Source organism: Pristis pectinata, chromosome 9 (genome assembly GCF_009764475.1).
Source record: "Pristis pectinata isolate sPriPec2 chromosome 9, sPriPec2.1.pri, whole genome shotgun sequence".
NCBI classification, from domain to species: Eukaryota; Metazoa; Chordata; class Chondrichthyes; order Rhinopristiformes; family Pristidae; genus Pristis; species Pristis pectinata.
Window position 1 is genome coordinate 78980937 of NC_067413.1, and position 14944 is coordinate 78995880.

Here is a 14944-nt window from a genome sequence, read left to right on the forward strand (position 1 = left end):
TTCATCAGAGGATTGATACAAGTCCAGGAGACCATACTGATGGTACTTTTGCTAATTGCTAAATTGCTTGCCCTTTGTAAGATGTGAGCAAAAAGCAGATCCTGTTCTCTTTTGAATCTTGCTGTGAGATGTTAGTGCAGTTTTTGATATTCATTATAATTGATTCTATTGTTTTTTACTCCAGCTTGTAAAACAAAATCTATTTCCTAGGGCATTAAAGAATCTGCCATTGAGTATAATTTAATATTTGTTTCCTTTAGCCTTGATGTTCGAGCATTTCTTCAAATGGATAACCCAAAGAATCAATCTGATCCATCAGAAGATGAAGATGAAAAGCCTGGTCACATGGTACTGTAAAGGCAGAAAAATTGTGTAGCTTTAAACTGTGCATCCTGCCTTAGAGACTGGCATGCAGGTTTCTGTATTGATCTAGTTCATTATCATGCTTGAAATCCTAAGATGTTTTTCTTTATCAACAGCAACATTCTACCTCTGAAAGTATTTATCTTGGTGTCTCAGGAAATCCACAGTGAGTACCTTTAGAACCATAGTTATTTATATTGATTTTTTTATTGTATTGAAAACTTATTTGTTGCATTGTCATATTTAGTATGATATGTTGCAATTTTGAATGTGTTGTATATTTTATATTGCATAATGGAGATTTTTGATTTTGGGATATTTCAGAGCTAAGCCAACAGACTTTGTTTTCTTGAAGCTAATTGGCAAAGGAAGCTTTGGCAAGGTAAAATTTTAAATGTTCCCCTTTCTTCAGCTTCTGTTTCTGTGTGAGTTAATTTTTCTTCCGAATTTCAGAAATTAATGTGCTACCGTTTTCTCCAATAAGGGTGAACCATCTGGATTATAACTATAAAATTATTTTTGTTAGGTACTACTTGCAAAACACAAAACTGATGGTAAACTTTATGCAATCAAAGTCTTGCACAAGAAAGTGATCCTAAAGAAGAAAGAGGTAATATTAGAAACTTGACATATTGCGATCAATTTGTTTTAGTAGTTTCTTGTTTTCAGAGTGCTTCATTAGTTCTTAAAATACTTTCTTAATGCAGCAAAGGCATATTATGGCTGAGCGTAATGTGCTGCTGAAAAATGCAAAGCACCCCTTCCTGGTTGGACTTCATTATTCGTTCCAAACCACAGACAAGCTCTACTTTGTTCTGGATTTTATTAACGGTGGAGAGGTTAGTATTATTATTTGAATTGGTCGGTAGTGATGAACAGTTATCACAGAATTGTGCTTTTCTTTACATTGCAGCATAAATATATCTCAGTATGTTTAACACGTGAAAATTGGCAGTGATACTGAAATGAAAAGCAAATAACTGACAAATGCAGAACCACTAACCAGCCACATTTGTAACTAGATAAAATGTGCTTCCCATTTATTTTGTTTTATACCTTGTTTCCTCTTTGCTTGATCAGTGGTATGTAAGATGATGCAGGTAATCTGTTCCAAGTCTTGTTGTCTTAAAATAGTGCATAAAACTATACTTGTGATTTCCTGTAAATGAGCTACTCGCCCGTGTGGGTGCAGGTAACCTCAATTCATTAACTTCTCCACTTGGCCTTGACCTAAAACTACTTAACTTTCAAACCCATAACAGGGACCTTTTCACTCCAGATGTAAATTTGATTGTAGGAATTAAATTTTGCTATTATCTGAAGCCAAGTTCTTATCTTTTACTTTCTACACTCCAAACACTAGAGCTCATCAAAAATCTCATAACTTGCATCAAGTCTTGTTCAACACCTATATCTCTTTGCTCACTCAGTATCAGTTTCTAATTTGTTGTTACCTCTTGTAAAATTCTCATCCTCTTATTTAAATCCTTCCTTGCCTTTTTACTCCTCATATCTGTGACTGCCTACAACCCTTTGCATAATTTGGATTCCTCCACATGTGGCCTCTGCATCTCCCAGTTCACGCTCCATACCATGTCTTCAGCTTTCCAGCAATTAACCACTGGAATTTCTTCCTGAGCCCTTCCACTCCTCTGCCTCTGATAGTTGCTTAAAGACCTGAATATACTTCCATGAGGCCTTTAACCATCTCTGCTAATGTTTCTTCTCTTAGCTCAATGTCACTTCTTGTCTGATTGCAATCCTGTGAAGGACCTTGGGATATTGTACTAAGCTGAAGGCCCAATGTGATGCAAGTTGTAGAAATATCATTACATCTAATGCACATGGAAGATTTTCCATTTTAGCTGCAAGTAATCTGTTGTCTGTTTAGAAGGTTCAGCCTATTAATGAGATGAATGTAATGGAATTATTCTTCATGGTGTGGTGAGTTAATGTACTTATCCTGTACAATTTTTAGTTGTTTTTCCATCTACAAAGAGAGCGCTACTTCCCAGAAGATAGAGCCAGATTTTATGCTGCAGAAATAGCCAGTGCATTGGGATACTTGCATTCACTCAACATTGTTTACAGGTAACGTATTGTTTGGAATTTAATGCAAATCATTACAGTGAATTATAAATGTTGAATTTTTTGGGGTAATACAAAACAAGAAAATAAGAGCAAGACTAGGCCACCTGAAGCCTCAAGCCTGGCTCACTGTTGCAATACAAGTCCAACATAAGATTGCCTTCCCAATTGCTTGCTGTACTTGGACATGAACTTTCGATGCTTCATGTACAAGGACACCCAGGTCCTTCTGAGCACCAACACCTTTCAATTTTGTACCATTTTTTGTAATAAAAAAGAACATTTTTACCAACATGGATGACAAAATATGCTCCATCTGTTGTGTCTCACTTATTCACTTAAACTGTCTGTGTTCTCCTGAAGCCTCTAAGCATCCTCCTCACAGCCCACTGACACATAGTATTTTTATAAAACTTGGTCTCCTCATCCAAATCTTTGATGTAGAGAATGAACAGCTCCTGTACCCCATTAGTCTCCATTAGACTCTTATTTTCAGTCTATGCAAGTGTATTACTGCCAAGCCTTCATGCTCTAATTTGGTCAATGATCTCTTGTGTGGCACGTTATCAAAGGCCTTCTGAACATCTAACTATCCCACATCCACCAGTCCTCCCTTAACTTTTCTGCTTGTTACAACCTCGGTAAAAGAGCTCGAATAGTTTTGTCATTTGTTTCGTTATTTGATACCTAGATTTTTGAGGAGTCTAGGATGCCTGTCACTTGTCAGACACCTACGATCAAGACTGGCTTTAGCTCTGCCCTTTTAAGGAGCTAGTGGATTTTGTCATTCATGCTGATGCATAGGAAAGTGATCTGATCCATAATGATCTGATCTGAATCCACATCGCTTGATGCCACAAACAGTCAAGATTTATTTATGTGAAGAGGCATATTCATTACCCAGCCTCTAGAATTTGAACATAATTGACCAACAAGAGTTGTAATGAAACCTGGAGCTGAGTGGTCCTGACTGAACCCAAACTAAGTTTTATTGTGCTGGTTTTGATGACTGAGTGCTGTCTGATGACGCAGTTGTTTGCCTCAATTTCCTAATGATTGGGAGTGGGCTAACAAGCTGGTATTAGCCAGGTTGGATTTGCCTCACATTTTCTAACATTATCCATGCAAAAATCATTTTAGTATATGCAATCTTCAACCTATACAAAACAATACTCATTTCCAGAGTTGAAGATCCTTGGTTAAAAGTCAAAGTCGAGTTTATTGTCAAGTGCACAAGTACATGTACGCATAAGTGCAATGAAACGCTTGCTTGCAGTAGCATCACAGGCACATAGCATCATATAAGCAGCATTCACAAGAAAAACATTTTAAAAAATTATACATAATTTTTACAAGAAAGAACACAATTAGAACAAAAAAAGTCCATTTTAGTGCAAAGTGATCAAAGTGGCCATAGTGCTGCTAAACTGTAGTGTTTAGGGTTATGCCGGTTGGTTCAAAAATCGAATGGTTGAAGGGAAGTAGCTATTCTTGAACCTGGTGGTGTGGGACTTCAGGCTTCCGTACCTCCTGCCCGATGGTAGCTGCAAGAAGATGGCACGGCCTGGATCATGGGCATCTTTGATGATGGATGTTGCCTTCTTGAGGCAGCACCTCCTGAAAATGCTACCGATGGTGGGAAGGGATATGCCCTGATGTATTGGGCTGAGTTCACTACTCTCTGCAGCTTCTTGTGTTCCTGAGCATTTGAATTGCCATACCAGACTGATGCAACCAGTCAGGATACTTTCAACAGTACATCTGTAGAAGTTTGTTTGGGTGTTTGGTGACATGCCAAACCTCCTCCAACCTTCTAAGAAAGTAAAGATGCCAGCACACCTTCCTTGTGATTGCATCTATGTGCTGGACCCGGATTAGGTCATCTGATATGTTAGTGCCCAGAAATTTGAAGCTGCTGACTCTCTCCACTGCCGATATTCCAATATAAACTGGCACATGTTTGCCCTCTTCCCCTTCCTGAAGTAAATAATCAGCTCTTTAGTTTTACTGACATTGAGCGAGAGGTGGTTGTTGCAGCACCACTTAACCAGGTGACCTACCTCGCTCTGGTAATCTGACTCCTCACCACCTGTGATTCGTCCAACAACAATGGTGTTGTCAATGAATTTGTGTATGGCATTAGAGCTTTTAGTCTTATCAATTCACAACACTGTTGATCTCATCAATTCCACAATCTCCCAGTCTCAGCATGCTTCCTACTGGTCAGATTAGTGGTGCTGATGTAGTAACTGTTGTATGTACTTGATGATCCAACTTGTTGTATATACTTGATGATCTACTGTAATCATACTGTAAATTATGCTGAAAACTTAGTCATTCAATGACTTTATGAACTAATTTTCATTACTTTTATGGTGTTAAATAATCAACTGTTTAACTTGATTTTAAAGCTTATGTTAAAAAAGTCTTATTTTATTTCTTGTTCTTGTACTAGGGATTTGAAACCGGAAAACATTCTTTTAGACTCACAGGTGTGTTTATGAATTTCCTATTATTAAATGAGCACTGAAATTTTGGTGATGGGTATATCCTGTAAACTTTAATCTTATTTTTGGTCTGTTATGTTAATAGTAGTAAGTTAGGATGAAATGGGGACAAATGTTAGTTACTGTATTTTGGTAGACTTAAAGGAGGATTAATTTTGATTAATCTCTAACGAAAATGTCAGTTTACCTAATGCATATAAACAAGCAGATCTATTGGCTGATGTGCATGTGTTAACTGTTTTAACTGAACACGTCAAACTAATACACTTGTATGGTGCCTGAAGAGGCACAATAAGAGGTCCTGCATGGGAAGCGCAATAGCAAAGAACAGACACATGCAAAACCCAAGCTGCAATAAGGTGTGGAGCTGAGTGGTCCTGACCAGCAGGAAAAATCAGTTGGTCTGTAGATTGTATGAGAGTGAGTACTGTGGATCAGACTAAGCCTTGGTCAGAGAAGTGCTCGGGTTTGGGGCTTGCTTGGAGAGGTTTGGGGTATCAGTCAGGACGATGATCAAAGAGTTCTGGGACGAGGGGGAAGGAGGGAGTTGCTAATGGTGGCATTGGATCAGAGAGATGACTTGAGGCTTAAAGGCTTTAGTAGTGATGGGAGTGGTCTGAGTAAATGCTAAGGAAACACTTAAAGGAGGATCTGCTTGAAAAATCATGTTTGCTACCTCCCCTCCAGTAGACTGGTAAGGTCTTTAATGCTGAAGCAGGTATCAGTCCTCTGGTACAGCCTGCTTCATTGTGCAAGGCCCAGAGCTCGCAAACAAATCAAGTTGCATCACTTTTGCTCAGGTGACTTCAAAACGTGCTTCGTATGCTCGGTGGCACCCATAGGTTTGTGAACCTGCAACATAAGGAATGTCACTATACATTTTTTTTTGTAGAGCACAAGCTTTCTGCTGTAGCACTTCCAGACTATCATCCATACTTGTTCATGGTTCCTGTAAATGGTCATTTAAGATAAGAATATACAGAACATTTGTTCTGTGTTATTTCCCATCATATTTATTAAGATGCACATTGCCAATCTTCTTTAGATGAGGCATTGTGTTTAAAGCTGCACACAAGTTTTGAAAAATTATTATTCATTGATATTACTGGAATGGTCACAAGGCCACTAAATTACATTTCAGTAATTTTAATTGTTTGCATTTTAAACAAAAAAATCAAGCTACTCTAGATCATTTTTCTAAAGAAAGAAAATGGTGCAAATACAGAGCATTTATAAAAAGAGGTGTATGAATGGAAAGAGCCTTCCACAAAATTGGAGAAGTCTCTTTAACTTAAATGTCGCTGACTTCTCTTTACAGATACTCATTGGCATCCTCTGTGTGCTCATCATTTTCCATTTCTGTTTACATGGTCTTTTGCTTTAGTTATTTATCAGTTTCTCTTTACTTTGTGATATAGGGACACATAGCTTTAACAGATTTTGGCCTCTGTAAAGAAGGAATCACTTGCACTGACACCACATCTACTTTCTGTGGAACACCAGAGGTAATGATCAATCTTTATAGACATTTTTTTTTACTATTTTGCAAGTAACTTTGAAACTTTTTCAACAAACTTAATATGCTATGTAAAAAAAAACATTTTCAACAGCTTGAATATATTGGTTATAAAAGGCAATCACTGTCCTGGCCAAGGATGAGTCATAGTTTGCTGGATTCACTGCCATTTCATTTACAGCCAATTCAGTTCAGTTAACATATATTCTGGATGTTTTTGTGGTAATATAGATAGTACAATGGGAAAAGCTTAAAAAACCAGGCTGAACCAATTTCATGATTACACGTATCATCTAATACTTTAAGTGTTTAATAGAGAAATCTGAACCAAAGAGAAAGGGACAATAACACAATTGCGGAAGAGAAAACAAAGGAATGAGAGAACGAGCATGATGTATTTCTAGTGAGGTTATATTTAGGATGAAAGGCTCAAAAAGCAGGACCAAAGGAGAATCCACAGTTGCATAAATCTTTCTCCTGGCTTTGTTCTCTTTTGCCCGATATCCTTCAAGTGATGATCTTGAGTCTTTATCTCTTCCCCGCTCCCCTCTCCCCCCGGTATTGACAATTCATTAACCAATTGAAGCAAATATTTCATGTTTTATATTCTCAAAAACTTCCATAATTTTGGGCACCATTTTTTCCTTTCTATTCCCAGTGTTTAGTCCTTTTAACTGTAACTTCATTCTGTGTGTTAACTTCATTCTTGAAGCTTTGTTGTATTCTTTCCATGCATCCACCATTCTTTGTTAAATTCATGAATTTGGAGAGCTAGCTCACAGACTAAAGAGCAGGAGCTTTAAGATTATAATCTCTGGATTACCTCTGGTGCCATTTACTAGAGAGTATGGATATAGGAAGGTGGGTCAGATGAATGTGTGGAGAAGGAAGGGTTTTAGATTTCTGGATCATGGGCCATTTCTGGGGAAGGTGGAACTTGTACAGGCTCGGTGCATTGCACCTGAACCAGAGCAGGTGCAACACCTTGCAGGGAGGTTTGCCAGTGCTGGTGGGAAGGGTTTAAACTAATTTAGCAGGGGAATGGAGCACTGAGTATGTGTTAAATTGGGAGGGGGTGGGGAGGATGTTAAGGTCAGTATGGAAGGAGAACTAATTTAGTACAGTAAGCAGAGTAGCCGAGTGTGATGAGGCACATGGGAAGAATGCAATGCTAAATTGCATCTACTTAAATGCAAGGAATCTGACTAGTAAGGCAAGTGAATTTAGAGCATTGATCAGCACATGGGAATATGATATTGTTGCTTTCAGAGAGACATAATTTGAAGAAGCGCTGGGCTGATAATATTCTGGGATATAAAATTTTAAGGCATGATGAGAAGTTGTAAAAGAGGAGGTGGCATTGCAATATTGATTAAGGAATCCATTACTGTCAGAATGAGGCAGGTTATCCGAGAAGGCTTTTCAAATGAGGTCATGTGGGTAAGCTTGCGAACAAAAGCAGGTGATCACTTTGGGGGTATACTACAGGTCTCCTATCAGTCACAGGAGATGGAGGAGCAGGTATGCAGACACATAACAGAGGTGCAAACATATTATGGTTATAGTGATAGAGATTTCAATTTCTCCAATATTAGTGTGAGAGGCGTAGAGGGGTGGAATTTTTAAAGTGCATCCAGGAGAACTTCTTGAGACATTGCATGCATAGCTCTACTAGAGAAGGCGCAGTATTGGACCTAATCTTAGAAAATGTAGCAGGGCAAATGGTTGAAGTGTTATGGGGAGAGCATTTTGGAGGTGGTGACTATAAGTTTCAAGGTATTTTGGAAAGGGATAAGGATGGTACAGAAATTTAAGATCCTGAATTGGAGAAAGGCCAATTTCAATATCGTAAGACAGAATCTGGCTAAAGTAGACTGGAAGCAGTTACTTGCAGGTAGATCCAGAGATAATGAGAGACTGCAGATGCTGGAATCTGAAACAAAAGAAACAGAACTCAGGAAGAACCAGCGAGTCAAGCAGAATCTGCAGAGGCAAAAGTTGTAAGTTGGTATTTCGGGTCGAGGCCCTGTGTCAGACTGAGAAGGGACAAGAAAGATTGCCAGTATATAGCAGAATAAGGGAGTGGGATAGAGGCTAATAAATGATAGAAGGCAACAGATGGAGAGGGGATGATGGGGAGGTGAAACCAGTTGGGGGGAGGGAATGGGAAAGATGAACAAAGGGAGAAAAAAACTAGGTGGACAGGTGAGTGTGCATGGGAGGAGAACACCAGGGGTGTAGGTTACCTGAAATTGGAAAATTCAGTGTCTACGCCATTGGGTTGTAAGCTACCCAGGCAGAATACGAGAAGTTTTTCCACTAATTTGTGTTTGGGGTCTTTCTGCAGCAATGGTTTAGGCCGAGGGCAGACAGGTTGGTGTGGGAGTAGGAAGGAGAGTTAAAATGGCATGCAACTTGAGACTTGAGATGGCCATTGCGGATAGAGTGTAGGTGCTCCGCTAAACAGTCGCTTAGTCTACGCATGGTTTCTCCTATGCAGAGGAAGCCACGTTGTGAGCACTGAATGCAGTAGACCAGGTGGGAAGAGGAGCAGGTGAACCTCTGCCTCACTTGGAAGAGCTAGTTAGATCCCTGGATGGTGGTGAGAGAGGAGGCGAAGGGATATTTTTTACGCTTATGGTTGCAGTGAAAAGTTTCGTGGGGTGGGTAGGCAGGGATGAGTGGACCAGGGAGTCATGAAGAGTCGTTCCTGTGGTAAGCAAAGTAAGAGGAAGAGGATAAGATGTACCTGGTGATGGGATCTCAATGGAGCTGGTAGAAATAGTGGAGGATGATGTGCTAGGTGCAGGATCTGGTGGGGTAAACAGTGAGAGCCAAACGACCTCTTCTGTCTGGGGGGTTGGGTGTAGTGGGAGGGGGAGAAAATGAGAGCAGATGACTGAGAAATGGAGGAAATGTGTGTAAGGGCTCTATCAGCTATGGCAGAGGGGAAGCCGCACTTCTGGAAGGAGGACATTTCAGAAGCTTTAGAGCAGAAGGTCTCCTTTCGCAAAAAGATGCAGCAGAGACAGAAAAATTGGGAACAAGAGATGGCATCCCTACAGGAGGCCAGATAGGAAGAGGTATCAGCAAGGTAGCTGTGGGAGTCAGTAGGTTTATAAAAGATGTCAGTGGCAAGCCAGTCTCCTGAGATGGATAAGGAGAGATCTCTGTCAGAAGGAGGTCTTCAGATGAGACATTGAACCAAGTCCCATCTAGTGTCTTTCAAGAACATAAAAAATCCAATGGCATCATGTGGAAGTAGAACATGTCCTGGCCAGTAGTTATCCCTCGATCAATTTCTGGCACTTTTTACAAATAGAAGAATTTTAATTAGCACATAGCTCTTTTGTGTGTACATACTGACTGTTGCATTTCTAAAATACCATAGAGCATTTTGGGACATTCTGGACAGGATGTGAAGTATGCTAAATAAGTGTTTTTTATGTGTGAAACTTGTACTCCTGAACTCTTAAGCAACATACAGTAAATGGTAGCTATCTCATTGTGCCATCAGAATCCAATTTCTAACGAACAGTTGGTGTCCTGAAGTTATTCTAAATGGAAAATGTGTAAAATACTTATTTCAAAATAGTTAAGATCCTGCTAAGTATATGGGCAGAATACGTGCTCTTAAAAGGTACAGATCTTGAAATACAAATTAATTTAGATAAAGAAAAAAGTGAGCAATAAACTCTGATAACATTGACCACATGAATACTTTAATGTTGCATGCATTTAGTTTCATGTATAAATCAGTGCAATCTGATTAAACACTCACTTTGCAACCAAATTGTTGTACTATTTTGGAATTTACCTATTTAATTGGGATGCTTCAGTCAGATTTTGTACCTTGTTTACTTTGGATTCGTGGAACTATTGATTAGTTCAGCACATCATCCTTTTCTCTTTCCAGAAAGTTGGAGCAGGATCTGACACAAGCTTAATCTAACCCAAAAACAAGTTAAATGCTGAAGCAAAGAAAAGCATTATTGTTCAATGAAACAGCCCTAGAGTAAAGATGCAATTCAATAAAGAGCTACTGGATTCAAGGATTTTATTTTTACTTTATTTCAGTACCTTGCACCAGAAGTGCTCAGAAAGCAACCTTATGATAATACAGTTGACTGGTGGTGTCTTGGCTCTGTTCTATATGAAATGCTCTATGGCTTGGTAGGTATTCTAGTTATTTCATTTGAAATCTATTATATTTTTGGTAAACCATTTTGTATTTGAATCCAGTTTGAATTAAGTGGAAATAAGATTTTCTTTCCGGACTAAATAGTATTTCAGTGTATAGCTTATTGCTACTGAAGTAGCAGTCCTAAGATTCAGAAGTCAAATTTCATGATGTAGGCCAACAGTAGAAAAATGAGTATGATGCTGCCATATAATTTCATATGCCAATGGTTCAATGTTATGCAAACAAACATGCCACTCCTAGATGGTCTTTAATGACATATCCCATCTGTCTCTTATAACCTTTATATTGATTTTCCTAGCCACTCAGTAGTAAATTACTCAAAGAAGGCTTATCTCTGTATTTTTGGAAGGCAGCTGGAAATGGCAAATAAATATTATCTTGGTGACATTCATGCATCATTCAACAGCAATTATTTTAATTGTGCCTTCATTCTTTAGCAATTTGACACTTAAAGATTATTTGCGTAATAAAAAATGCCAGGTTAACAAATCTTAACAAGTAAGAAGTGTTTGATACTTTCCACTGTCTGTGACACAGTGGCATAGTGAGATCTTATGATTTGTTGGGGTTCTTTGGTATCATTATATTCCTTACCTCTATTTATAATTGCAAGCTTCTTGTAGTTAAATTTTTAAAAGTTCATATTTTATTTCTTTATCCCATATGTGCACGCGCTGCTACAGAACGTTGACCATTGTCAGCAGGTTCTGTTTGGAAATCATTCATTCATTTGAAATATGTCTGTGCTTTTATTACAGTGAAGGGATAGAAATTTGTCCTTGGGCCCTAAACACATTATATGTGGCAGCTGTGCATTGAACTCATTTACAAAATTATTTGATTCAGTTTTAAGTCCATGGAACAGAACTTTTGGGAGCAGAATACAACTCTTAATCACTATTATCTTGCATGCTTAGCAAGAACAAATTTCCTGTGTAACCTGGTAGAACATATTAAGAGACATTTAAAAACAAACTTTCTTGGAATTTAAAAAAAATATTTATACTTCAAAGAGCTTCCTCTCCTCTTCGCTGTTTAAGTAATTCATACTTTTCTGATTGATGTTGGACCATTGGGTGGGGACAAAGAAAAATCAGACTAGTACCACAGTTCCAGCACTTCCATGTTGTGACTACAGCACAGATCCCTTGAGGTATTATTCTTTCAATCCTTGCCTTATTCCTCTGTATGTATTGAAACGTTTGAAACAAAAACATATTATTTATGTTCAATGCCCCTCATGCATGCTCCAAACTAAGATGGTGTTGGAAATAATGGAGGTATTAATGTAAACTGTAAGTCACTTTTGATTACGGCGTCACAGCTGTTTAACATAAAGGGAGAATCCTAAAAGTAGACAATCTGACAACCTTCCTGTCTTGGCATGTACTGTTTAGAGCTAGCTGACAGAAGAAAATTATCAAAAAAAAGAAAGCAGTTCAGCAAAATCAGTACTTTTATTCCTGCAGCCTCCTTTCTACAGTCGTGATACTGTAGAGATGTACGAATACATCCTTCACAAGCCATTGCAGCTAAGACCGGGAACAACTAATGAAGCATGTTCTATTCTGGAAGGACTACTTGAAAAAGAAAGCCAGAGAAGACTAGGAGCAAAAGAAGATTTTGTAAGACTTTCTTTCAGAACTGTAAAATCTTGCACCATTTATTAATATTACATTCATACATGCCACCCCACCTGATTTCACTTTGTATCACACAGAAACGCTTTTTATCTTCCCTGCATCATCCAGAATCCTTTTCTGATGGCCCAGCTATGTGGACACCATTGAATCCACATCAGAATGTCATGGGGTCAAGCCCAACTCTACAGATTTGGCCACCAACTTTGCAACAGAGAGGGAGTGTAGTATTAGATAATTCAAAACGTCAGTTTCTTTATCTATTCCAATATTTTAATTTTCGTCTACCTGTCTTTCTTGAGTATCTTGAGACAATTTCTACGTTAAAGTTTCTGTATAAATGCATATTCACCAGCATATCCCTGTGGAAATCCTTTCCAGCACTGGCATTGATTCACATCAAAGGTGCCATTTTCTGCCCTTTTGCAGTTGTCACTGTACTGTACCCATAGACTCCTCACATCGTTCAACAGCACAGCATGTTGTTCCACAACATCACAGCTCTCAGGTGGGGAAATCAGCCCCTCAACTTGGACTCCCAGGAGAAAGATAAATAGTAGCATTTTTAGTTAAGTTGGCTTTAATGATTTTAATTGATTTTTTTTTCATGGGTGTTCCTCATGGGTTTTAATATGTAAAGGATTTAAGATTTTTAATTTTTTGACATATTGAGTGTTTTTTTAATGTGACAGATTCAAAGGTTCTAATCATGTTGACAGTCTGAGAGCCCATGCAGTCTTGTGAGTTATTAAAATCATTCCTGAGTCCGGCTGTCTATCTGTGCAGATGGCCCCTATGCCACACTGATCCATGCTGAAGTGCTGGAGCCAGGGTCCCCAGCAGAAGACACTGCTGGAGATCACACTGGAAAAAACAGCATGGCCCAGGCATATGTTCAGCAACTTTAGGTCAACAAAAAATCTTCCCCATTGTCTTTCAAATAACGTATTTCTGAAACTTGGGTTGTTGGCTGTGCTGTAGTACTTAAATTAGTGGGATCTCAAGATTTATCTACCCATTTGTAGCCCACCTTGGAAAATATAAGTTGCTGTGAATAAAACCATTAATGGCTTTGTTGACAATTAGCATGGGTACTTGGTGTTCTCTCTTCTCTGTTCATCCAGCTATTTTAGAAACTTCCTTGGCGTCCTTAATGTTGGAAACCAGGTCTGTTAACTCAACAATTCAGACCACCTCCTGAGCACTATTATTTTTGAGTATCATAGCTGACATTTTTCAAAATAAATGTTATTAGCTCCCAGTCTATAATTGGGATTTCAATTAATGATTCAGAACTACAGTGGGATGCAAAAGTTTGGGCACCCCGGTCAAAATTTCTGATACTGTGAATAGTTAGGTGAGTAGAAGGTGAACTGATCTCCAAAAGTCATAAAGTTAAAGATAAAACATTCTTTTCAACATTTTAAGAAAGATTAATGTATTATTTTTGTTTTGTACAATTTTAGAGTGAAAAAAAGGAAAGAGGCACCATGCCAAAGTTTGGGCACCCCAAGAGATTTGAGCTCTCAGATAACTTTTACCAAGGTCTCAGACCTTCATTAGCTTGTTATGGCTTGTTCACAGTCATCGTTAGGAAAGCCAGGTGATGCAAATTTCAAAGCTTTATAAATACCCTGACTCCTCAAACCTTGTCCTAACAATCAGCAGCCATAGGCTCCTCTAAGCAGCTGCCTAGCACTCTGAAAATTAAAATAAATGATGCCCACAAAGCAGGAGAAGGCTATAAGAAGATAGCAAAGCATTTTCAGGTAGCCATTTCCTCAGTTTGTAATGTAATTAAGAAATGGCAGTTAACAGGAACAGTGGAGGTCAAGTTGAGGTCTGGAAGACCAAGAAAACTTTCAGAGAGAACTGCTCGTAGGATTGCTAGAAAGGCAAATCAAAACCCCCGTTTGACTGCAAAAGACCTTCAGGAAGATTTAGCAGACTCTGGAGTGGTGGTGCACTGTTCTACTGTGCAGCAACACCGGCACAAATATGACCTTCGTGGAAGAGTCATCAGAAGAAAACCTTTCCTGCGTCCTCACCACAAAATTCAGTGTCAGAAGTTTGCAAAGGAACATCTAAACAAGCCTGATGCATTTTGGAAACAAGTCCTGTGGACTGATGAGGTTAAAATAGAACTTTTTGGCTGCAATGAGCAAAGGTATGTTTGGAGAAAAAAGGGTGCAGAATTTCATGAAAAGAACAGCTCTCCAACTGTTAAGCACGGGGGTGGATCGATCATGCTTTGAGCTTGTGTTGCAGCCAGTGGCATGGGGAATATTTCACTGGTAGAGGGAAGAATGAATTCAATTAAATACCAGCAAATTCTGGAAGCAAACATCACACCATCTGTAAAAAAAAAAGCTGAAGATGAAAAGAGGATGGCTTCTACAACAGGATAACGATCCTAAATACACCTTAAAATCCATAATGGACTACCTCAAGAGGCACAAGCTGAAGGTTTTGCCGTGACACTCACAGTCCCCTGACCTAAACATCATTGAAAATCCGTGGATAGACCTCAAAAGAGCAGTGCATGCAAGACGGCCCAAGAATCTCACAGAACTAGAAGCCTTTTGCAAGGAAGAATGGGCGAAAATCCCCCAAAGAAGAATTGAAA

At 38.8% G+C, this 14944-nt stretch overlaps 1 protein-coding gene across 10 annotated transcripts in view; it reads left to right on the top strand.

Moving 5' to 3' along the window:
* sgk3 (serum/glucocorticoid regulated kinase family member 3) overlaps positions 1-14944 on the top strand; it is a 93799-nt gene that overhangs the window by 72000 nt on the left and 6855 nt on the right. For 8 of the 10 annotated variants that reach the window (XM_052022783.1, XM_052022780.1, XM_052022781.1 and 5 more), the window contains 10 exons: positions 261-348; positions 480-529; positions 688-745; positions 890-973; positions 1071-1202; positions 2342-2454; positions 4907-4943; positions 6377-6463; positions 10552-10647; positions 12148-12303. In XM_052022783.1, the coding sequence (XP_051878743.1) occupies positions 261-348; positions 480-529; positions 688-745; positions 890-973; positions 1071-1202; positions 2342-2454; positions 4907-4943; positions 6377-6463; positions 10552-10647; positions 12148-12303 (901 nt within the window). The remainder of the gene's footprint in view (positions 1-260; positions 349-479; positions 530-687; positions 746-889; positions 974-1070; positions 1203-2341; positions 2455-4906; positions 4944-6376; positions 6464-10551; positions 10648-12147; positions 12304-14944) is intronic. The other 2 variants (XM_052022789.1, XM_052022790.1) reach the window with 1 other exon arrangement.